Here is a 22884-nt window from a genome sequence, read left to right as displayed (position 1 = left end):
GTGGTGAAGACCATGGTGAGGCAGGCTGTCCCCCTGCAGCCCATGGACGTCCACGGTGGAGCAGATATCCACCCGCAGCCCGTGGAGGACCCCACGCCGGAGCAGGCGGATGCCCGAAGGACGCTGTGACCCCGTGGGAAGCCCGCGCTGGAGCAGGCTCCTGGCAGGACCTGTGGACCCGTGGCCCCGTGGAGAGAGGAGCCCACGCTGAAGCAGGTTTTCTGGCAGGACTTGTGACCCCATGGGGGACCCACGCTGGAGCAGTCTGCTCCTGAAGGACTGCACCCCGTGGATGGGACCCATGCTGGAGTAGTTCGTGAAGAACTGCAGCCCATGGGAAGGACTCACATTGGAGAAGTTCCTGGAGGACTTTCTCCCGTGGGAGGGACCTCACGCTGGAGCAGGGGAAGTGTGCTTCTCCCCCTGAGGAGGAAGGAGCAGCAGAAACAACGTGTGATGAACTGACCCAAACCTCCATTCCCCGTCCCCCTGCGCCGCTCGGGGGGGAGGAGGTAGAGAAAATAAGGAGTAAAGTTAAGCCTGGGAAGAAGGGAGGGGTGGGGGGAAGGTGTTTTAAGATTTGGTTTTATTTCTCATTATCCTGCTCTGATTTGACTAGTAATAAATTAAACTAGTTTTTCCCCAAGTTGAGTCTGTTTTGCCCGTGACGGTAATTAGTGAGTGATCTCCCTGTCCTTATCTCGACCCACAAGCCTTTCGTTTTATTTTTTTCTCCCCTGTCCAGTTGAGGAGGGGGAGTGATAGAGCGGCTTTGGTGGGCACCTGGCATCTAGCCAGGGTCAACCCACTACAACTACTGAGCATCACTCTGCCTTATGGTTACTTTTAGCATCAAAATAAAATAGCTAGCCTGGCTAGTCCTACCAGTCAGAAGTTCAAAGGAGGCTGGTAGAATGGAACTCGGTTTCCCAGTTGGTGTAAACCAGAAGCGATAATCTGAAGTCAGCAGGACTTTGCTCATTTGCAGTAACTCAGAAACTGGTCTGCTTTATTTTATTGACTACTTTGCTTTTGCAACTATACATAGACTATCTATGGCCAGACATGAGCCAATGTCAACCCAGAAGGCAGATAACAACTCCAACCTCATGTTGACTATAGTCTAAGACCTTGCAGAGAGCATCTGCAACTGTGTGGCTTTCAGTTTGGAGTTGGTTTGCCTCTGACCACCTTGGGGCTCACACTGGCAAAGCTTACATTAATCTACGAAAGACCGCATGGCACAGTTGCAAAGTGTTTGACAACCACTCAGGGTCCTCCACAAGACTGAAATAGAAAGTGTTGTTAAAACCTCTTTTACAAACATGATCCATCTTTGCGGAGCTGGGCTGAAGAACAGTGGTCACACAAATTCCAGCAAAAGGGTGCTACAGCACTAGCCCTGTGAATTTCAACAGGATCCTCTGGGCCATGAGTGCAGCATCCCTCCCATCAGAGAACGCCATGGAAGCTAACCTAGAAAAGTGCATATATGTTGTAAAGAACTTTTTGATCAGGCTGCTTCTGATCCTGTCTCTTTTTCTCTCTCAGGTGTTCACCCGCAAGCTAGAAGAGGTGGGGCGGGTGTTGTTCCTCATATCACTGACACAGAAAATTCCTACTGCCCACAAGCAGTCCCATGTATCTATGCTCCAGGAGGACCTCCTCCGCTTGCCTTCATTTCCCCGAAGTGCCATTGATGCTGAGTTCTCACTCTTCAGTGATCCCCAAGGTATGGCCTTTTGATAGCTTTCTCTGGTGGTTGTACAGGGCCCAGAAGGTTTCTGTGAGGCACTTCATTTGCCTTAGAAACATGCAGGCTTCATTTGCCTTAGAAACACACAGGCTTGTAGCATTACTGAAAGCTGATAAATTTCTTCCTAGGGAAAATGATACATAGCTGTTGGTTTGTAAGCACAACAGCAGAAAGGGCTTTGCTGTTAGAGGTCTCCAGACACAGCTACTTTCTTTAGACTTAAATGAGAATAAGTTATAATAATGTATTAAAATAATTGTCGTGGTTTAACCCCAGCCGGCAGCTAAGCACGACGCAGCCGCTCGCTCACTCCCCCCCCCACCCCTGGGATGGGGGAGAGAATCAGGAAAAAAACCTCGTGAGTTCAGATAAAGACAGTTTAATAGGACAGAAAGGAATGAAAAACAATTATAATGGTAATAATAATATGACAATAGTAATACTAAAAGAATTAAACTATACAAAGCAAGTGGTGCACAATGCAATTGCTCACCACTCATTGACCGATGCCCAGTTACTTCCCAAGCTGCGATCCGCCCCTCCCAGCCAGCTCCCCCAGTTTATATACTCGGCATGATGTCATATGGTATGGAATATCCCTTTGGCCAGTTTGGGTCAGCTGTCCTGGCGGTGTCCCCTCCCAGCTTCTTGTGCCCCTCCAGCCTTCTTGCTGGCTGGGCATGAGAAGCTGAAAAATCCTTGACTTAGTATAAACACTACTTAGCTACAACTAAAAACATCAGTGTTTTATCAACATTATTTTCCTACTAAATCCAAAACACAGCACTGTACCAGCTACTAGGAAGAAAATTAACTCTGTTCTAGCTGAAACCAGGACAATTATGCATGAGACTACAGCTGGAATACTGTGTCCAGTAGCATAACTGCACCTAAAAAGGATTGCTCAGAGTCCTTTGCCATCCACTTTGAGGAAGCAATGGACTTCCAATGAAGACTGGGCAAATTCAGCAGCAGGGATATAGAAACAGCCCTCTTTTTAGAAACTTTGCTCTGAAAGTCAAGTAGGGTTTCCAGCCTGACTTGGGGATTAAACAGGCCACTGTTGCCGGATGGTAAGCATTGGCAAGTTCTGTAACAGGCCCTAAAGGCACTTGCTTTCAGAAGCATTATTGTAACTCTGCATCAATGTCCTGTAATGTGTGGGACACCTGAAGGATAAAAATTCAGCATAAATCCACACAGCCACTCAGGTTGTGTGAGGCAGATGATGCATGTACAAGGTCAGATTTGCTTTCACTTTTTAAGAGGAGAATTTCCAACCAGTGGGGAGCAGATTTAGTGAGCTGTGTGATATTCATCATTCTTCGTCTTCATGTGTGTTGCTTTCAGTCAAGGTTTGCTCACGCCCTGTGGGCACTTTCAGAAGTACAGGATGGGTGAAATAATTTTAAAAAGGCAGAACGATGGTCAGTGTTGTGGGATGGTTCTTCAGAGAGGCCTTTGGCCTCTGGGAATGTTGTGAGGCTGGCTGTGGTGGACAGAGTTGATTGCTGTTGCCTGTTCTCCCCCGCAGCTGGGAAAGAGCTCTTTGGTCTGGACACTCTTCAGAAAAGCTTGTGGATTAAGCTGCTGGAGGAGATGTTCCTTGGCATGCCCAGTGAGTTCCCCTGGGGGGACGAGATCATGCTGTTCTTGAACGTCTTCAATGGTGCCCTGATCCTGCACCCTGAGGACAGTGCCTTGTTGAGGCAGTACGCTGCCACAGTCATCAACACAGCTGTGCACTTTAACCACCTCTTCTCCCTCAGCGGGTACCAGTGGGTCCTCCCCAGCATGTTGCAGGTGAGCCATTTCTATGAACAATATGAGGGAAGACTTCTGAGCGAGCACTTTGTTATAGAACTGCCTGTTAATGGAGAAACTTTGAACTGCTGAGTCCTGGTGAGATCACGGATTTTGGGGGCCCCAAGAAGACAACAGATCAGGGTGGGATGGCCCAAATCAGCAATCCTGAGACTACATTCCCTTTTCTTCTTGAGTAAATTACTGCATTTTCTTTTCTTCTTTATGTTAAGTAAATGAATATCTCTTTCCCTTACTAGGTACTTCCACACAGAAATGTGAAATTTCTGGAAAAGTTTTGGACTTTGGGTCTCCCCCAGTGTCTTTTCCTCCAGTGATGGCTGAAATTTGGGGAACAGTATTTGGGGAATAGTTGAAATATCTGGATTTGCTACTTGCTGATTGAAACTAAATTATATTCACTTCTTTAAGTGTGATAATTGTATTATCTGCAATTTAAATAGCAACAGAAAATAACACTAAATGTTTACGAAAAACTGTATGTTTTCTTTTCATGTGAGTGATGACAAATATTGGAAGTGTTAGAGGTGGAGTTTCTCTTCACTTTGAGGCACACAAGTATGCCTTTTTTCCTGTTGACATTTGAGAAAAATCAGATACTGAAAATGAAAAAAACCCCAATATAGTTCTTTTACAGACAGAAAGATTATTTCTGCAGGGCTTGAAGACAGTATCTAAATACAGATTTAGTATTATAATGCAAATACAGAAAAAAATATTGTTTCTGTAAAAGAAGCAATGACCATGACATCCTTATGTATGTTCATTTTAACATAGTTAACAGAGCACAGTAATTAGGACCAGTGATGAATTTAGCTATCTAAACAAACTCTTTAGCAACTGGAAACTCTAATATCATGCCTTACATAGTTAGGTAAGAATGTATTGGATCCAGGTCTGCATCGGTTTATTCACTAGAAACAAGACATTTTGAAATAAAATAACTTAATAACTTAATTTGAAGTACTTGGCAGTAACCATTCAGCCCTGTGAAGGACTCTCCCTTCATTTTCACTTTGCATATTGAGAGAAATTAGCTTTGTAATTCTTTCCTATCCCCCCCCACCCCCCCATTATTGTCAACTACTGAATTAATAAAATACCACTCTTGGGAGGCAAAAAAGCATTCCAAAAGAAAACCCAAGTGTTGCTGAGCTTGTTTGTTTTTGCAGACCCTCACGTCTCTGTTCCAGGCACCCAAGATCAGCTGGTTTGCTTGTGGTCATCACAAACAAACTCTTCTACCACTTCTGGGCTTGAACTAGCCGTTAATAGGTTAATTCCTAATGCATACATGCACACACCCCCACAGGGCTCTTTTTGTTGCAGGTTATTCTGCTTTCCTTGGTGAAATGCATATACAGTTAATTATTTCCCTTTTCTCAAGTAAATGAGATATTGCAAGTGTAACAGGCCATGGTGATTGACTGTCCTCATAAGCATGCTAGAGGCTTCTGATTGTAGAAAAGACATCTAATCTCTTCAGCCTCCTAGGCTACTGAGAAGTGAATGCAGCTCTGCAGAGGTCTCGCACACTAATAATTTTTTAGAAACCTTCAAGAGCCCTGTGCTGTAATGTGAATTTTGCACTACCATAAAACCTCAGCATTACCTGTTGCCAGCAAATAGCAAGAAAATCCTGCCTACCCCCACCCCAAACCTCCCACAGACTTGTACCAGCAGAGAAGTGCAGACAGGCAATTGAAACAGACAGAAGAAGGAAGCCCAGTGAAGTTGTTCCTAGCAATTTATACTGTTTACATAACTGAGAAACAAATCCCACATCTTTGGCAATGCATTGGCTGCATGGTTCAGTGGCCAGCCCTGAAGGAAACGCCACTCTAAAAACCTTAAAATATCTTAAAAGTGGGTGGAACTGTCAGTGTGTTGGGGGACAGACTAGGAGTTCAAATTATCTTGACAAACTGGAGATGCAGTCTGAAAAAAGGAAAAAAAAACAGATTATGTTGATCAGGTTGGACAAGCGTAGGTCCTTACTTATGAATAATCAGCCACATAAATATGGAAGGGAAAGTAGCTGATTCAGTAGCACTTCTGCAGGACAGAATATTGGAGTTGTTATAGATCTGAAGCTAAACATGAATCAACAGTGTCCTTCTGTTGAAGGATAAAAAAAAAAAGAAAATATCTCAAAAGCCATTCTGGGGTGACTATACAGATTTGTATCTTGTGAAAGAAACATGGAATAATTCTGGTGCTCCAATCAGCAGCACTCCTGACTTGAAGTGCTGGCTCTGTCCAGCTGTGGGCACTGCACAAAAAACATCAGTTAACTGAAAAGACTGCAGACTGGAACAGGGATGTACATCTAGAAAACATGTCATGTGAGAAAGGACTGAAAGAGCTGGGATTTGATTAACTGAAAAAGATGAAGATTGAGGAAGAAAGCACTAACTGGCTTCAAACAAGTAAAGTGCTTCTAGGAAGGAGAGGGAAGGAATCTACCTCTGATACATAGGACAAAAAATAATGGACTAAAGCTGTGACAAAGAAGGTTCAAGCATGACAAGCAAACCTTTTTTCTAAGGACAGTTTGTCCCTGAAATGCATTGCCAGGGAGGGCGTTCAAGTCTCCATCTTTAAAAACACGTTAGGCAAACATATCAGGAATGACAAGGCTGTAGTTGATTCAATCTGGGGTCAGGAGATGAAGAGCCCTTCCACTGGAGTAGTACTTCTATGTCGTTTTTCATTTGCTCAGGTATACGCTGACTATGAAAGCAACCCACAGTTACGCCAAGCGATTGAGTTTGCGTGCCGCCAGTTCTACGTTCTGCATCGCAAGCCCTTTATTCTGCAGCTGTTTGCAAGTGTGGCCCCTCTCCTGGAGTTCCCTGTGAGTAAAAGCCATTCCCTAGTCTCAGCGTGGGGAAGCCTGTGTATGCAGCCAGCCCCCCATCAGAGATCAAAAAGAGAAAACAGCTGGAGCAGCAGCACAGTTCTTACTGAACATGTGCTTACTGCACTTGGTGCTGCACAGAAGCATTTCTTGAACGTATTTCTCCATGCTTCTGTTCAACAGTTGATTGAGCAGGATGCTGAGATAATGGGCCACTGGTATCCAGGCTAGTAAATGTGGTCTCACTTTAAATTTCTGTGTATAAATAGGTTATAAAAGGACAATCATGCTTTGTAACTCTTTAAATGAAAATCCTTTCTTAGAATCCAGCAATAGGAACTAAAAGCTTAATGCAAAGTTTTAGTACATGTGAACTATAAGGCTGGATTAGCCATGTTTTGAAATATTCACCGATTACTTTTTAATATTTTAGTGAGTTAAAACAAGTTAATGGAATTTTAATTTGAAGTGAGACTGCCAAATCTAATTGCACATACACTGTAAGCACACACATCTTTCTCCTTCACAGGGCAGCAAAGATCTGCTCTTTCTGGGACTGAAAGCTGTGTGCAGTTTTCAGATCATGCTTCCACTGTAGCATCAATCTGTTGGGTCAGGCAAGGCTTATTGTTTGATAGCAGTAAGCTCTTGAACTCCATGCGGGCCCTTTGTCAAAAAAAAGGTTGCCCGCACCTCCAGATAAAGATTCCTGGGATGCACACAGGCCCTCAGAAATTCAGCCACGAATGTCTGTTGTTGAAACAGGATGCTACAAACAATGGAACCAGCAAAGGAGTGTCAGCTCAGTGCCTGTTTGACCTGCTGCAGTCTTTAGAGGGAGACACTCCAGACATTTTGGACATCTTAGAGCTGGTGAAAGCAGAAAAGCCTCTCAAGTCATTAGGTAACAGCAAAGCACCCATTATTCAGTAATTCGGGTTTGTTGTTTATTGATTCAACATGCATTTGATGCAGGATGATTTGTTCAGGGCCCTTTTCTTCTCCCAGAGTGCAGTTATATCTGTTTCTTATGCCTCATGAGGCTTTTAAGGTTGGCTTCATTACCACCATCCCTTTGATATTTTCTGCAGGAGGGGAATTATTAATTTATTTTATTCCAAAGCTATTTTTTCTGCATTGAGCCTGATAGTCTGAGACTAGCCCCTGGCATTTTGAAGTTTATCATGTGTGGGTGAAGAATAAAGATGCCTAATAAACTGTATCATGCTGACAAGATCAGTGTCATCCTCTCCTCTGCTCCATGTGGGCAGGAAACAAAAGCATCCTCTCCTGTGGGCAGACTATGACTAGTAAATGATGGATGCCATTCAGACGTTCAACAGTGCTGAATTCTAGGGGGGGTGTTGATTTATCACAAAGCAGAATATATATGGCTGTATGATGTATCCAGGACACCGTGTCTCTTGGCAGTTATCCATGCAATGCAGCATTTAAGAATTTGGCTACTTTGTGATTTGCAGGGAAGTAATTTTTGCTGATTTTTATAAGGATCTTCAACTTATTTTCCAAATTTGCACTTCTTTAAATAGTACTTATTTTGATGAACTGTGAAGCCTGTCTAGCCTTAGAGTTAAAGCTCTGTTATATACTGGGATTTTATGATGCTGCACAATTCTATCACAAGTTATAATATAAAATGGTACAGAAACGGAAGATATTTCTTCCCCTTTGTGGATTGTAGTCAACATTTATATAAAATCTTTGGGTTTTCTGTGGAGGGTTATTCAAAGGCATCTCTGAAAATTCCCAAGTGTGTGTTGATGATGAGACTGTAGATGAGTATGTTGTGTGCCTGGTATTTCCCATATGAGGATCAGAATTATCTAAAGCATCGTGACTTCCAAGTTCCATTGTTCAAAGTGATTTATATGCATTGGGACCTTAACTTTGACTTGGGCTCCTGTATACCAAAGTCACTTCTGAAAATGGGACTATAGTTGTATTACAAATATTATTCTTTGGATACTTCAGTTTCTTGGTGCCTGACACTAATTATCCCCAAAGTAATATTTGTAGTATGGAACTTAAATGCTTTTGAAAACTTTTTCTCAAATCACTAGCAAACCAGACTCACTTTTGTGCTGGCACCCATGTGGCTACCAGTATAGAAGGGGCTTGATTTTTTAGAAGTAAAACTATCTTCTGCCATCAGTAGTGTATCAGCATCATTTTTAATGCGGTGGAAACATCTAGGAAAACGTGGAGGGAGCGTAAAAATTGTCATTAAGTTGACATGTGTCCTTGTCATGTATGAGCTTAAGATTTTGCTTGCGATGGGTGATGTTCGAAACGGGACTCCAGTAGCAGCTGTAGGCCTTATGCTCAGCAATGATTTGACCTAGTGACAACTGTTTCTCACCTACTGAGTTCTTGGACAGCAGGGTGCAAGTGGGAGTGCAGCATATGTTTCCTTTGTATAGACAGATTTTTGTCAAAAATCAAGAGCCTATTGGGGATTGTTAACATGAGAAGCAAGCAATTGAAGAGGGGAAAAAGGAAGGACTGTGCTAGCTCCTTTCATATTCAGTATGTTTGTGTGATAGTCTTCTCATATTGCTTTACTCCCTCAGACTTCTGCTATGGGAATGAAGACTTGACCTTTTCAATCAGTGAAGCCATCAAGCTGTGTGTGACAGTGGTGGCCTATGCTCCTGAATCATTCAGAAGGTGCTAATCTGTTTTCTTAGTTTGTGCAGACTCAGAAAAGGCATAAAAGCTGCATATGGCATGCGAAAGCAAGGCTGAGAAATGGAGGCAGAGGATATAGACATGCATTCCAAGTACGAGGCTTCTCTGTGAGGCTAAGCCTCTGCCTGTTGATACTTTTCCTAGGGCACCGGCTCCAAATCCTGCCAGCCACCAGCTGTAGCACTAAGCTGGATGGCAGCCTGAGCAGCAACACATAAGCTGTATTTCCAAGTGGGGATCACACTGTGTCCTGCAGGTTTCTGTTGTCAGAGAAGCAATGGAGAGGGAACTGGAGGGGGAGAAACAGGCAGCTGGAAAGAACAGGAAGATACAGAGAGAGGGGAGGTAAACTGCTAAAGCAAAAAGGTTAGTTTCCAAGAGGGAACCAGAGAAGAAAGGAGTCTTTGGAAGGGAAAATGAATGTCTGCAAATGGATGACATATTCAGAAGATACCCAGAAGTTCAGGTTGGTTTTATTATTATTGTTTCATGCATCAGCTAATTTTCCCCCTGAAGTTCCTAATCCAAGAGTTTCTTCGGCCCAGGACTGCTTATGTAGTGAGAAGCAATGAAATCACAGGCTAGTGAGAGATCCAGGGGTCTTCAGATAGAAAATTAAGCCTCTTCCTGATGTGAGTTTCAGGATTGACAAAATAAAACAGATCAATCATTGGTTATTTTTCCAGCCTCCAGATGCTGATGGTCTTGGAAGCACTGGTTCCCTGTTACTTGCAGAAACTGAAGCGACAAACATCTCAAGTGGAGACTGTGACAGCAGCTCGTGAGGAGATTGCTGCTATGGCTGCCCTTGCCACGTCTTTGCAGGCCCTCTTGTACAGTGTAGAAGTTCTCACCAGGTAACCCATATGGTTCAAAGGTCTGAGCCTGTGTTTGGTTCTCAGTGTGGGGAGAGCCAATGCACAGGAGAGCCAATGCAGCTTAGCTTGATTATCAGTGTGGGGAGAGCCAATGCAGCTTAGCTTGAATAATGGTTGAGTTTTAGACATGGTAAAATTAGTGCCAAATTTCACCAGATCACAAGCAGAATTTCAGTGCGCTTGTTAGATTTCGTCTTTAGTGTGCTATTCACCTCCCTTTGCCAGGCCTATGACAGCCCCACAAATGAGTCGATGTGACCAAGGCCATAAAGGGACCACAACAGCAAACCACACCATGTCAGCAGGTGTGAACACCAGGTAAGTCAGTGGGCTTTTCCTTCTTTCTCATTTTTCTGAACAGCTTTTTTTTTTTTTTTTTTTGAGTAAGGTAACATCTCATTGCTCAGAGTGCTTGGAGCACTTCCTCAGCTGTCTGAGAGAGTGCTTGGAGCACTTCCTCAGCTGTCTGAGGAAGTGCTCTAGGTACTGTGAGAGAAAACAGTCAGATAAGAAGAGCACATAGCCCAGGACTGCATTTCTGACAGTAACCAAAATCCCCAAGACTAGAATTTCTAGTTTAAAACCATGTGACTAAATAGAAGACCAGGATATCAAAATGGACGACACCCATCCTAAAAGTCTTTTTCTTTGTTTCCCTTTTTGCACCCTAGAAGTATACTGACAAAGCAACTATGTCCCTCAGTTCTCTGCTTTGCTTCCTTCTGAGTCCACTGTCAAAGCGACCACTGGGCACAGCACACTTGGATAGCAGAAGGGTTGGATCCTTCTGGCCTTGTTCTGAGAGACTGAACAGCAGTATAAGCTCAAACTGCATGTCAGTTGAGACTCGCAGAGACTGGCACCTCCTCTAGCTTTCTTTTCGTTCCTTGCCTGTTCACTTTTAAAAGTAAACTTTTCCTATGGTCTCTTTCTATCATCTTTACCTCCACATTGGTCTGGGGTTTTTTTGCAGTTACAGATAGCAAAGGAGTGGGTGGCAGAGAATTTGAGAGAAAGGGAAGAATGACTTGGAATATTTTTGTCCTTCTTATAAAAAACCACAAAAAAACCTTCGCCACGGAAGAAGGAAATAAGGAAGGAGTTGGCACCAGCAGACTGTAATACTGCTCCTTGGCCATATTGGCCATTTCAATTAGGCTGCTGCGAATTAGACAAGGCCACTGGACAATTTACTCAGTCATAGAGCAAGGGCTTAAGAAATCTTGTTATAAAATCCACCCACAAGCATTTGGGATTATGAAGGTTTTCTTTGCAGTACTGATTACTCTTCTGGGCAGCCCTGCCTTCTCCTGGCCAGGCTATGCCTTACTGTGCTTAAAATCTGAATGTTTGTGCTGACCTGGAAAGGGAATTCTCCCCCAGCAAAAGCTGGAGTCGCTGTTCTTCCAGAGCAGAGTATTTCCTCTGGAGTTCTCTTTTGTCTGTAACAGCTGATAGTAAGTCTGCGCACAGCCAACAGTCTAGTACAATACCATGGGCTATACAGGACTGTAAATCAGGAACACCTTTCTGGCAAGACATGCTTTCCAAGTTATTCCCTGTCTTTTTTTGTATTGAAGGGGAGATAGAAATGACTCTCTGCATGGATCACCAAAGGGCTATTATGTCAATTTATAGATGTGTAGTGTACACATCTTGGTTGGTAACTCCTGGAATCAGTCTGTTATTCTTTAAGACCACTTCAGGCGTGGATGAAACACAGCTTTGACTTTCAATCCTGGATCTGAGAAGCAGATAAACCCCTTCATGCTCAAGTCTGAAGTGGATATATGCTATTTACTTCCATTGCAAGATTGCTCAGTCTAAGGAAAATAAGGTGTAATGGAAAGTAGTGCTTTATTATTTGTCTGCTAATTTTGGAAAGCAGTTAATATGCATCTGCTGACAGGCAATGTAGAGACTCCCGATGCTGTGTGACTCAGACGTCTTGGTTAACGTTTCCAGATCTTTCTGATTATCAAACATTCAGTCTCTGATCCAAAATATTTTTGCACTGCTCCAGGTTTCCTGCCCTTGTTTCTTCTCTTGTGTTATCATTGCAACAGACATCTGCTAGCAACAGCAGGAGTCTCATGATGGTGGAATGATCACTGTTCCAGCCTTGGACATGTTAGCCAAGTGATGCAGGGTTTGTTAATGCTTTCGTAACAAGAAGTGGCAAAGGAAAATGACAATAAAACAAAAAAACCACACTGAGGTATTCTTTCCACTAGGTGAGCTCTGGCTTCATGAAATAGACCGAGCACTGGGCTGAAAATCAGTAACAGAAATTGCTTGAAAGAGGGCTATGGTTTTTAAGCCTGAATTTTTCCTTTCATAACAAGGGCAATAACTATAGGAATCTGGTGTTTGCTGCCAGTTGGGAGGTAAAGGCCATTCAATGTGGCCACTAACTTCGTGTAGCCATTGTTCCAGTGACACAAGATACCATCCTGCCCATGGCAAGTATACCTCTGGGCTAGAACAGTGTCGCCTTCTTTCAGAAAGGCACAGTTTAGGCACTACTAAGTTGCTGTTTCTGTTTCTCCAGGTACCCAGAACAAGGAGCCAAACTACACTTTATCAGGTACAGTAAAATCTTTGCCCAATCTTCCCTGACATGTGATGAACTCTTCCCCAGCAGTTTCCAGGTTCACTGGGTCCCACCCACTGTTGCTGTGACAGGCAGCCTTTTTGCTACCCTGGAGGGTAGCAAAGGATAGTTCATATAGAAATTATTTACATTTTTAACAAGACTTTGCAGATTATAATTTCCCCCCCTTTTTTTTTTTATTGCAGATGCAACTATCTTTCTTTTCAATTGCAGCGGAAAGCATCTGTTGCAAAACCAAGTTGGAGAGGTTGTTATAATCTATCCCTGCTGTTCCACTACATATAACACTTCCTACTTTTTCTTATTTTATATCCTCCAGGGAGAACCTTCACTTACTGGAGGAGGGCCAGGGTCTTCCCCGAGAGGAGCTGGATGAACGAATTGCCAGAGAGGAGTTCAGGAGACCACGGGAGTCATTGCTGAATATCTGCACAGAGTTTTACAAGCATTGTGGTCCAAGGCTGAAGATTTTGCAGAATCTGGCTGGTGAGCCCCGAGTGACTTCTCTGGAGCTGCTGGATGTGAAGTCCCACATGAGGTATTCCACAGGCATTCTGCTTTTACTTGTTCATTTCAGGGGGATGCCTTTCTTTTAGCTCTTAATTTTTCATAATAGCAGACAGAATCACTTTTTGGTAGTGTGGTTGCATGTTGCTGTCTGAAACATGCAGAGCTTGTTTTGATGTTCCTTAGATTGTACCTGATGCTGCTTGTGTATAAGGAAGGTTTCATATGCTCTCCTCTGGTCTCATTCAGACCCGCATCTCCAGTGGGTGAAATAGCTCCGTGGAAGCCCATCTGATACATCAGAATAAGTTGCAGTGAGGAGCAGAGCAGATAAGGCTGCCTCTGCAGGGCAAGGGAAGCTCCCCAGCTGGCTGGATATGACCTTTATCCTCTCCTGTGACACTGTACATCAGAACCAGCTGCTAAAAAGCAGGAAGGCAGAGCAACCACTGCACTGTATTGCATAAGTGCCTGAAATACGGAGGAGGATGGGGCAGAAGGCATTTACAGGACCACCACCTCAGCATGTGATAGGGCAGGTGCACAAGTCTTTTATTAAGGTGCAGCACTGAGCCCAGCTTGCTGGTTGGATGCTCACTGCAAACCATTTCACATGGTGCTGACCTAGAAGTTGGGGGTAGGGCCTTCTAAGCACTTTGGACCTGAGTCTCTTCTCTGTGTTTGCTGTTCATAGTAAACACAAAATAGTGTAAGTTGCTACTGAGAACTTTGTCCAGATATAAAAGACAACAAAAACTGGGACAAGAGGGAATGGACCTGATTCCATTGTCAATTTTTCATTCATTTTCAGGTGGAAACCCCTTTCTCACATAGTATTCCCTCAGGAAACATAAACTCATTAGAGTTGTTTCATGGTAATATATGTGTCAATAAAAACAGCACAGATACTCTCTAAATGAGCCACAGTTAGCACTGTTCTGACTGGCACTCCTCAGAAGGAAAACTGGGATTAATATGAGGCGGTCCTAGCGTACCCCTTGGCAGAGGGCTCACAGGGAGACAGCTATCTGAATTCTTTTATGAGACAGAGAAATACTTCGAGATCATTCTTTGACTACAGAACAGCTAAATACCAAGAGACATTTTTTAATGGCCTAAGCCAAACGGTGATCAGTAGAGTATTAAAGTAAATAGGAAAGATAGCAAAGATATCTTAAGCTGTTTGGGACTGGCCTCAGAAGTGAATCAGAACCGCCTTAATAGTAATTTGTGTTGCTCCCTGAACCCCAAGAGGCCATTCTGGCTGTGAATTATTCCCCTCTTTGAGTGCTATACTTTTTTCCTCAGGAATACCCTGTAAAGGAAGATGAAGGGTGACAGATCCTAGCAATGCACTGAACCAGCTCTGTTCCTGCCCCTGGACCAACGAAAACCCTCTAAAATCTCTTCTACCTTTTACATGCATGCTCTGAAAATAGTGGCAAAGCCCCTTAGCTGGCAGATTCTGTCACAATTAGAGATCTTTGGATAGAACACAAAATGATGTTTGACATTAATTTAGGTCTTGTTTAACAAATGCTCCAAATTCCTTTGGGAGTTGGGAGGTGTTTTTTGTTTGGTTTGTGTGTTTGCATATGAATTGAATGTTGCTGTTCCCTGCCTCTGGCAAATGTTTAAAGATTTAGAGGGTAATTTTAAACAAGAGAGGTCTGTTTCCACAGATGCATGTCATTCTTATGTAGTGCTTGGCTGCAAACAAACTGAAAACCTGATGGACATGGCTGCTTTTGCAGTGCCACTTTTACATTTTTTCCAAGGGACACAAGCCTCAGAAATCAATACATCTGTTTAGCTGCATTACAAACTCCATGACTTTTAGCAATAGAAGCCTGAGATAAGAACTTTAATCTTATGTTAGAAACAAAGGTGAGATTCTCAGGACAGATTATGTCCTTGGTTAGACATGTTGGGATTTTTTTTTATTATTTCAATGGGAGTGAGGAACATGTGTCTGATGAATGAACTTTATTTAGTGCAGTAAAGTAAGGGGTTTGCTTCTTTTTACTATCCTAGCCTTACATTTGTATCTAACATAAGAATGCTCTAGTGTACTACCCAGAAGTATTTGCAGTTTAACAGTAATGTGGGAATTTCATTTCTACGTGTTCTTATATTCCAGATTAATTGAGTGTAATTGTTCTTAAACTATTTTATGTCCCTCTCTTAAAAGACAAGTTTAACAAACTTAAATCCATATGTACAGAAGGTGTTATTGGTATATTTTCTGGAAAGACACTTTCTTGTGAGAAGATTTCTGTGAAACAGAGTCACAGTACACAGTAGTAGCTGGCAAATACTGCATTCTTTTCAAGACAGAAGGTCTTTCACGGTCAAAGGTTACAGCAGTAGAACTAAGGGATTGATTTGCAGAAGATAACGAGTTGTGCTCTGATTCTCTGTCTCCTGGAAAGTGCTAGAAATAACTGCTTTATTGGGGTTGGAACCTGAATTGCTTTATCACAGTTAGCCCTAAATAAAAGCAAACATCATCTTGGTTCTTACATAAATTCATTTCATAAGTATCAGTGAAACGACTGACAGGATTTAACCGCTGTAGGAAAAAAACTTAGTTCTAAGTAGAGAGCAGATTTACCAGAATGTGATGTGACAGCCATGGTCTTGGGAGGCTGACAGATGCCATTTCAGAGACTTCAGAAAACAAGATAATATGCTAGTCACTTCAGACAGGATTCATCTCACCCAATTTTAGCCATTGAAAAGTTAAATGTTTAGTCTGCAAAAGTCATAAAGATCTTTTTGGACTCAGTGAAAAGGGAGATGCACATCCAATGAGCTGTTTATCCCAGTATTTCAGGAAGATAAGAATTTCCCAGGTTGCTTATGTTTGCATGAACAGAGCTAGAAGATTAATTGAGATTGACGTCTCAAGTTGGATGAGATGGATCTCGCACTTTACAATGCATAAGGAAGTTTTCATATACCATTATGTGCTACTGATATTGTATTGCCAGAAAGAAGCATAATTATATGATAATTTAAATTTCACAGTGTTTAAGAAAAGAGACCTACTCCATAGTAGGACAAAGTAGTTGTAAAAAGTAACAATAAAGAAATACTGTACAAAGAAACACTTTTATAGCACTTTTGGTTAATCTGAGGAACTCGTTGCCCTTGATATTTCTAGGCAGATTTTAAAGAGAATAGAAATACGTTCCATTAGTTGAAGGCGTTTCAGAAGAAGCCCCCACAATATGAATAGGATTGTACTGTAATCATCCACTACAAAGTCTATTGATGTTTCAGAGAGTATACAGGTTTCTATTGCTTTTATTAGTAGATGTAGCTTTATTACTTGTCTTTGTCTACTGTAAATATTCAAGTATTTCAGTAGGTCTTTGTCAAACTGCAAGTGTAAGTTAAATGTTGCCATGGTATTTCACAGTCAATACAGAAAATGCCACCAGTGAGGCCATCTGGGAGGGTTAGAAGAAGCAACAGCAACACAATCTGTAGAGGTGTTAGGAGAAACAAATCAAAGCTGCAGGGAGTAACCGTACAAAGTACATGTTTTGTAAACCTATGGGACAGCACATTATTTTTAAAATTTAACACCTGAAAATTGCACAGTGAGACCTCTTAAAGTGGTGACACTGAAAAACAAGCACAAAACCAAACCAAATCACTCATTAATTGACATACAGGTGATGTCAGGTCTGTGTTTCACAGGCATGCAATGTTGTAATCTTACTAACAGCTCAGGTACTTTGTTTTTAGCTACACAAATCTGTGATTCCTGATGTTCCTTTGGTGCATTTAATATCAATGCAAAAATATTCTTTAGACCATTCACGTGTACATAAATATAAACAGTGATTCTAGCAAAAGAATCTTAACAGACCAGGGACTGTGGTATCGGGTCTAAGAGTTTAAATAGCAGCACATTTGACTTCTGCGTCTTTTTCTTTTTACTAGGCTACTGAAGATTTATCTGTTAGTTCATTGGCATGTGTGGAAAAATGCAAGTTGTATTTGATTTTCCTCTTAAGAAACCCTGGTTTTAGATTGGCAGAAATCGCACATTCTCTGCTGAAACTGGCACCTTATGACACGCAGACGATGGAAAGCCGAGGTCTCCGGCGCTACATCATGGAGATGCTGCCCATCACTGACTGGACAGCTGAGGCGGTGAGACCTGCCCTTATCCTCATCTTAAAGAGATTGGATCGTATGTTCAATAAAATTCACAAGATGCCTACTTTGAGGTGAGCAGGTATAATGGAAACTCTCTGGGGTCCGTTTCTGATGTTGCAAGCCTTGAAGTGTGGGTATGTCATCTAACTAAAACTGTCATGTTGCAGTGAACCTTTACAACATATCAGAAAATGAACAGATGTTTTTATCTCTGTAAGTGTGCATTTATGTTGACATTTTTGTTGTGTCTTCTGGTAGCAAGAGAAGAAATGCATGGTTATTAAGAACTACAGAGAGAACTTCCAGAAATCTCATTTTTCTTTCTCCAAAATAAGTCTTCAGATTTGTACCATCTCACTACCCTCTTTATTTATTTTAGCTGTGAGTTGAGGAGATTAATTTTATTTTTTAATGGAAAGTTAAACTGTAGTAAGAGTATTTCTAGCATGCCTTCTCATGAAAATACTGTTATGTTCTCTGTAAAGATAAAAATAGTCTGGAGCTATGCAGTAGCTTCTGAATGCTCCTTAGTGTAAAGGGAACAGAACTGCATCGATTGCATCTAGTCAGTGGCTAGTGAAAGCCTGGTGCATCGCATAGTAGCATTATGGTACAGGCTTTGACAACTTCAAGAAGTATTCAATATGGAGCATTCCTACCTTGGAGGCAGTGATTCAAATCCAGTCTGGGTAGTATAAAATCTCTCAGCCCTGTGGATTTTTCAGTGATCTGAGCAAAAAGAGTCATTGGTCTCAGTCACCCTCATGGGCATTGAACTGCTTGAATCAGTCACTTTGTTGGCAGTCTCAGCTGAGAAGCCAAAAGATGTTAGAGAACATCAGAATTTAGGACTCGGACACAAAACTTTAGGTCCCAGCAGGAATCATATGTACTCAACTAAGATGGAGCAAATAATAGGAAGGTGATTTCTTCTTTCTGGCATCACTATCTGTCACTTTCCTTTGGCTAAAAATCTGCTTTAAGAAACTCCTGCCCTTGTAGGGAATTTAGAGGCAGAAATTTTGATGCTTCTCCTTCCTGTTGGTTTGATTCTTTGCCATGTCTTGCCTGCTTCTCGCTCATTCTTTCTTTTCTCGCTCATGCTTTCTTCTGCCTCAAAGGCAGCTTAGGGGTCTTCCTGTTCCTGAAGATCTTTCCTCTTTGTGTAAGCTGAATGAATGCTCATAAATTAAAATTCCCTTCATATTCTCTCTGTCTGTGCCTGTACCTGTGCCTGGCTGAAATTGCTCTTCCGTACACAAAAGGACAGAGACAGCAAAGCCACTGGACCAAATGCAGCAACTACATTTAAACGTCATTGGGCCAAGGAGTCTCTCAGAGATGGGGCTGGGTGCCAGACGCTAGGAGCCATCCATTGGGGTACTCACATCAGAATCTTATACACTGCCTCCTGTGGGCACCCCACTCCAAAACCAGTGTCTGAGGGGAGCAGGAGATGCGTAAGAACAAGCACAAGAACAAACTACTATTCTGGAGATTTAGGAACAGTGCATGCTGAAAGATGAGATGTATGTTGGTCTGCATAAGAACTTATGTAGTGAACACTTGATCCCCCATGTGTCTCTAAGAAATTCACTGAGGAGCTTGACTAGGATATTGTTTAGTCTTGAGCTAACAAGTTATGCAAGCCTTGTCTTTCTGTCCCAATAAGTGTACAGTCAGATGCTGGCTTCAGAAGTATACTTACTCCAAAGAATCAGGCCCTGAGATGAAGGGTGTGAACCACCTATGCTGTGTCTGCTTATGACTAGGAAGGACTCCATTCAGCATCTGTCACAAGCCCTGAAAGCTGTCTGGTGAAAAAAGCAAAGTGTCAGGGAAGAGAGGATCCTGGAACGAAGGACTTTGGTCCTGGTAGGGAACGAATTGGCCCTCCTGCACAGGGTGAGAAAGGTAAAGATTGTACCAGTTTACGTTTAGGGCAGACTGTGTCTGGGAGTCACTGGCAGAGCAGACTAGACTGCAAAGTAGCTTACAGAGGGCACTCACAGCTGATGGGGTTTGTTCCCTTCAGTGAGAACATCCACAAGCCACAAGAGATGGAGGAGTCGCTCTCAGTCGGGAGCATGTCACAGCAGACCTTGTCCCCACACAGGCACACCTGAGACAGCTGTCTGGTGGCTCCCTTTCATTCGGCATCTGTCGGAGGGAAGCGTCAGGGAGTGAAACACAGCTCATCCGCCACTGCTGTTGTGAGGGGGTTTGTGTCTCTAGTGCAGACCCCTCTGCTATGTTTCTCATCTCTCTCAAACGCCCAGTGTGCTCTGTGGCTCTGTGCTCTCCTGAGCTGCATGGGTAAAACCTTTTCTCTGTTGCACACTTTGTGCTCATCTTGGACGTCGTTGCTGTCTGAAACGTTTCCTCTGTGGGAGTCACTGTGTGTCGGTCGCCGTGTTTGCAAGCGTCTGGTGGGGGACAGGAGGCCCACGGCTAACGGCACCTACTGTTGTATTGCAGGCGCCAGGTTGAGTGGGAGCCTGCCAGCAATTTGATTGAAGGGGTCTGTTTGACACTTCAGAGGCAGCCAATCATATCCTTCCTGCCTCACCTTAGGTCTCTGATCAATGTGTGTGTCAATCTGGTGAGTAGCTGAGCGGCAACCCCGTGAACCTTTGCTAAACCTCCCCCTGCTGTTGACTTCTCTGGACTGAAGATGACAGTTCATTCCCATTCCTGTCATTTTACCTGTCCCCCTTACCCCTCACAAGGGGACTTCGCAAGTGACACTAGAGATAGCAAGGTTCATTTTTGAAGTGGTGCATGGGGAGATACAGTGACCGGTAGCGGTGGTCAAGCGATTTATTTCCGTTGCTTCCCACGCACCACTTTGAAGATCCACCTTTGCCAGATTGAGCTGAGAGTTGAGGGCTGCAAGTTGGAGAGTGGGGTGGTGGAGACTGCACACACCTGGTAGAGGCGGGGAGAGGGTGGCACTGGGGATACCTACCGTCTCCAGTGGGGAAGGACCCTGATGGCTCTGTCAGAGGCCCTCAGGTGTTGGCTAGTTAGAAGGGTTTACATGGGTGGATTCGCTCCACTGTTTGCAATGTCCCTGGCTTGATCTAGTACAGGTTTGCGCTGTACAATGTTCAGATCCCACTCTTAATAGAATTTATCCTCCTAAGTGTGTTACAACAGAGACACGATACAGACGGAGTCTGTCTGGTCATTCAGTGATAGATTGTAGTGTTTCTGCAGCTGTTACACTGGGGGCAAACCCTCAATTTGATATCAGTGTAACTCCAGCCATTTAGACAAACAGGCATGCTTTCATTCCATGTGGAAAAAATACAAATAAAGGGGGAAAGGCTGCACTAGCATTTTTATTGTTATTGGGTTTTATAACATTTTCTCCTTAGAACACAAATGCTGGAATTTTTTCTAGCAGTTAGAAAAAACCTCTCAGGGTTCACCAGTGCTCTGAGGGGCTTTAAAAACAAGGATCATCAGCTAAAATGCAATATCAGTTTTTGCCAGGTTCCTGTCCTTCAGGTCCATTCAGCATTCATCGCTGCAAGGGCAGGGAAGCTCCAACCTGTCAGAGTCCGTAAGACTTCTTCCTTGTTCAAGCAGAGGTAGCTACTTGGAGGTACTGCAAATCTGGGCCCTCAGACTACTTAGGGTTGCTACATGGGGAGATTGCTACAGAGTTAGCTCAAATACAAGTTTAGAATGGACTTGCAGTTTGGCAGGCAGGCATGGCAGAGTGAATCACGCCAGCAAGCTCTCCAAAGGGTCTGCATTGAGAATTAGCCAGTGCTCTAAAAATAGCAGAAAGCTCTGCAGTGCTGAAGTGCAGTCATCATGCTTACATTCAGCTGGCTGGGAACATCAGGGAGAGCCACCAGGAAAAGATGTACTCTTACTGTTAAGAGTATTTTACCTTTAGCTGTCAGAACTATGGCCCCTGTGAGCTGTGGGAGCACCCCTGACTGCATGCTGTATCATGACCAGTTGCATCACGAAGCTCAAAAAGAGATCAGCCAGGAAGGTGGGGAAATGTCTAAATGATAATCCATAGTGATATAAAGAAAGGGCTCTGCCTCTTCCCCTTCTAAATTGTCCTTTGGTTTTCTGGCAGACAACTGGTTTACTGCCTTTTTCCCCAGGCTGAATTTGGAAAAAAAAGAGTGCATTCATCTCTCCTAAGCTTAGGCATCTGCCAGGTAGCTTCTCCCTGTTCCCGTCATCTAGATGTGTCTAGTCATGGAGAGAAACAGGCATATGCAGGCCTGTGATTTAATTCCTCCTGAGGGACACATCCAAAACAATTCAAATAACTCTCCCCTAGAAGTGCTGTTTTCTTGTGCTGATATTTCAAGGAGTTCCAGACAACCAGGTCACATGCAGGTGACTCTGCTTGAGACATCTGGGATCAGGTGAGATGAATCATACTTAAGAGTTCCTAAGAACAGATGGTGTTTGAGAGGAATCTGAACATTGTACAAAACCCGGCTTGGGTCAGACTTAGGACATTATTTTTCAAGTAGATCAGCAAGAGAAGGGAAAAGATGTCCAGTTTCAATGCAGACTTTTTGCTTTGATGACATATTTTCATTTGTTACAGTCGTTACATGACATATCCTCCAACTCTAACTGTTCCACCGGTCCAGTGCTGGTCATTCAGGGCTGGTACTGCGTACATTTATAAATGTACCAGGTTACCTGTGCACTCCTCCCATCCTTGCTGGTTCCCTCTTCTCCCCTCCCTTTCCCTGCTGGAACTCCTTCTCCTCACTGGCCCCAGCTCCTGCAAGGACCACTGGGGGGGCTGGTTCTCCTAGATCCACCCCAACTCAGTGCTCGATGGAAGGCGCCTCCATTTCACTGACGTTGGAGGATATGGCATGGATGAAACTGTAAGTAGTCAGTTGTGGTGATGTGCTCTGTTTGTATTGCAGGTGATGGGAGTGGTAGGACCCTCCAGTGTGGCTGACGGATTACCCCTTCTTCATCTCAGCCCTTATCTCTCGCCACCTCTGCCCTTCAGCACAGCTGTTGTCCGGCTTGTAGCATTGCAGATACAGGTGTGTCTGCCCTGGCCTGTGGCCAGGCCTGTTATAGCTTCTGGTTGAGACACCAACTCATCGGTGCTCTGTTTTCTTTCTGCAAAAGCTGGGCAAAAACTGTGGAACATACACCAAAAATGAAAGAGAAGCAACATGTAAATTCTCCTTTCTTTTTGAAGGCTTGAACCGAGCTCAGAGTTCACCTGTTGGGCCCAAGTCCACAGCAAGCATCCATCAGCTTAACACTGCCATTGAAGTCCAGGGAGTTCGGCTGATTGATGCTGTTTAAGGCTCTGACAAGCACATTAGGATTCTCTGCAGGATCTAAGGAGTTAGCGTAAGCCTCCTGCCGCAGGGAGATGGGCCCTGGCTTGGGTCACGTCCATGCAACCCTACCTCTTTTCCTGTGGGACCATGTGTGCAACTGAGAGTGGAGTTTGTGCTCTTCTGCTCTTACCTGAGCTGCTCACATGGTGTGCCAGCTCAAAAAAGCAGGGCAACTTGGCTTTTCAGCTGCTGACTCAATAGCATCC

The 22884-nt window shown here is 43.5% G+C and overlaps 1 protein-coding gene across 3 annotated transcripts in view; it reads left to right on the top strand.

Moving 5' to 3' along the window:
- Positions 1-22884, top strand: part of UNC80 (unc-80 homolog, NALCN channel complex subunit) — a 133366-nt gene that overhangs the window by 90607 nt on the left and 19875 nt on the right. For all 3 annotated transcript variants that reach the window (XM_050900032.1, XM_050900030.1, XM_050900031.1), the window contains 12 exons: positions 1552-1732; positions 3291-3559; positions 6303-6437; positions 7206-7344; positions 9032-9128; positions 9836-10006; positions 10253-10345; positions 12579-12614; positions 12961-13179; positions 17192-17392; positions 19800-19923; positions 22244-22369. In XM_050900032.1, the coding sequence (XP_050755989.1) occupies positions 1552-1732; positions 3291-3559; positions 6303-6437; positions 7206-7344; positions 9032-9128; positions 9836-10006; positions 10253-10345; positions 12579-12614; positions 12961-13179; positions 17192-17392; positions 19800-19923; positions 22244-22369 (1791 nt within the window). The remainder of the gene's footprint in view (positions 1-1551; positions 1733-3290; positions 3560-6302; positions 6438-7205; positions 7345-9031; positions 9129-9835; positions 10007-10252; positions 10346-12578; positions 12615-12960; positions 13180-17191; positions 17393-19799; positions 19924-22243; positions 22370-22884) is intronic.

This window comes from Gymnogyps californianus, chromosome 7 (genome assembly GCF_018139145.2).
Source record: "Gymnogyps californianus isolate 813 chromosome 7, ASM1813914v2, whole genome shotgun sequence".
In the NCBI taxonomy this organism is placed as follows: domain Eukaryota; kingdom Metazoa; phylum Chordata; class Aves; order Accipitriformes; family Cathartidae; genus Gymnogyps; species Gymnogyps californianus.
This window is presented reverse-complemented; position numbering and strand designations above follow the sequence as displayed.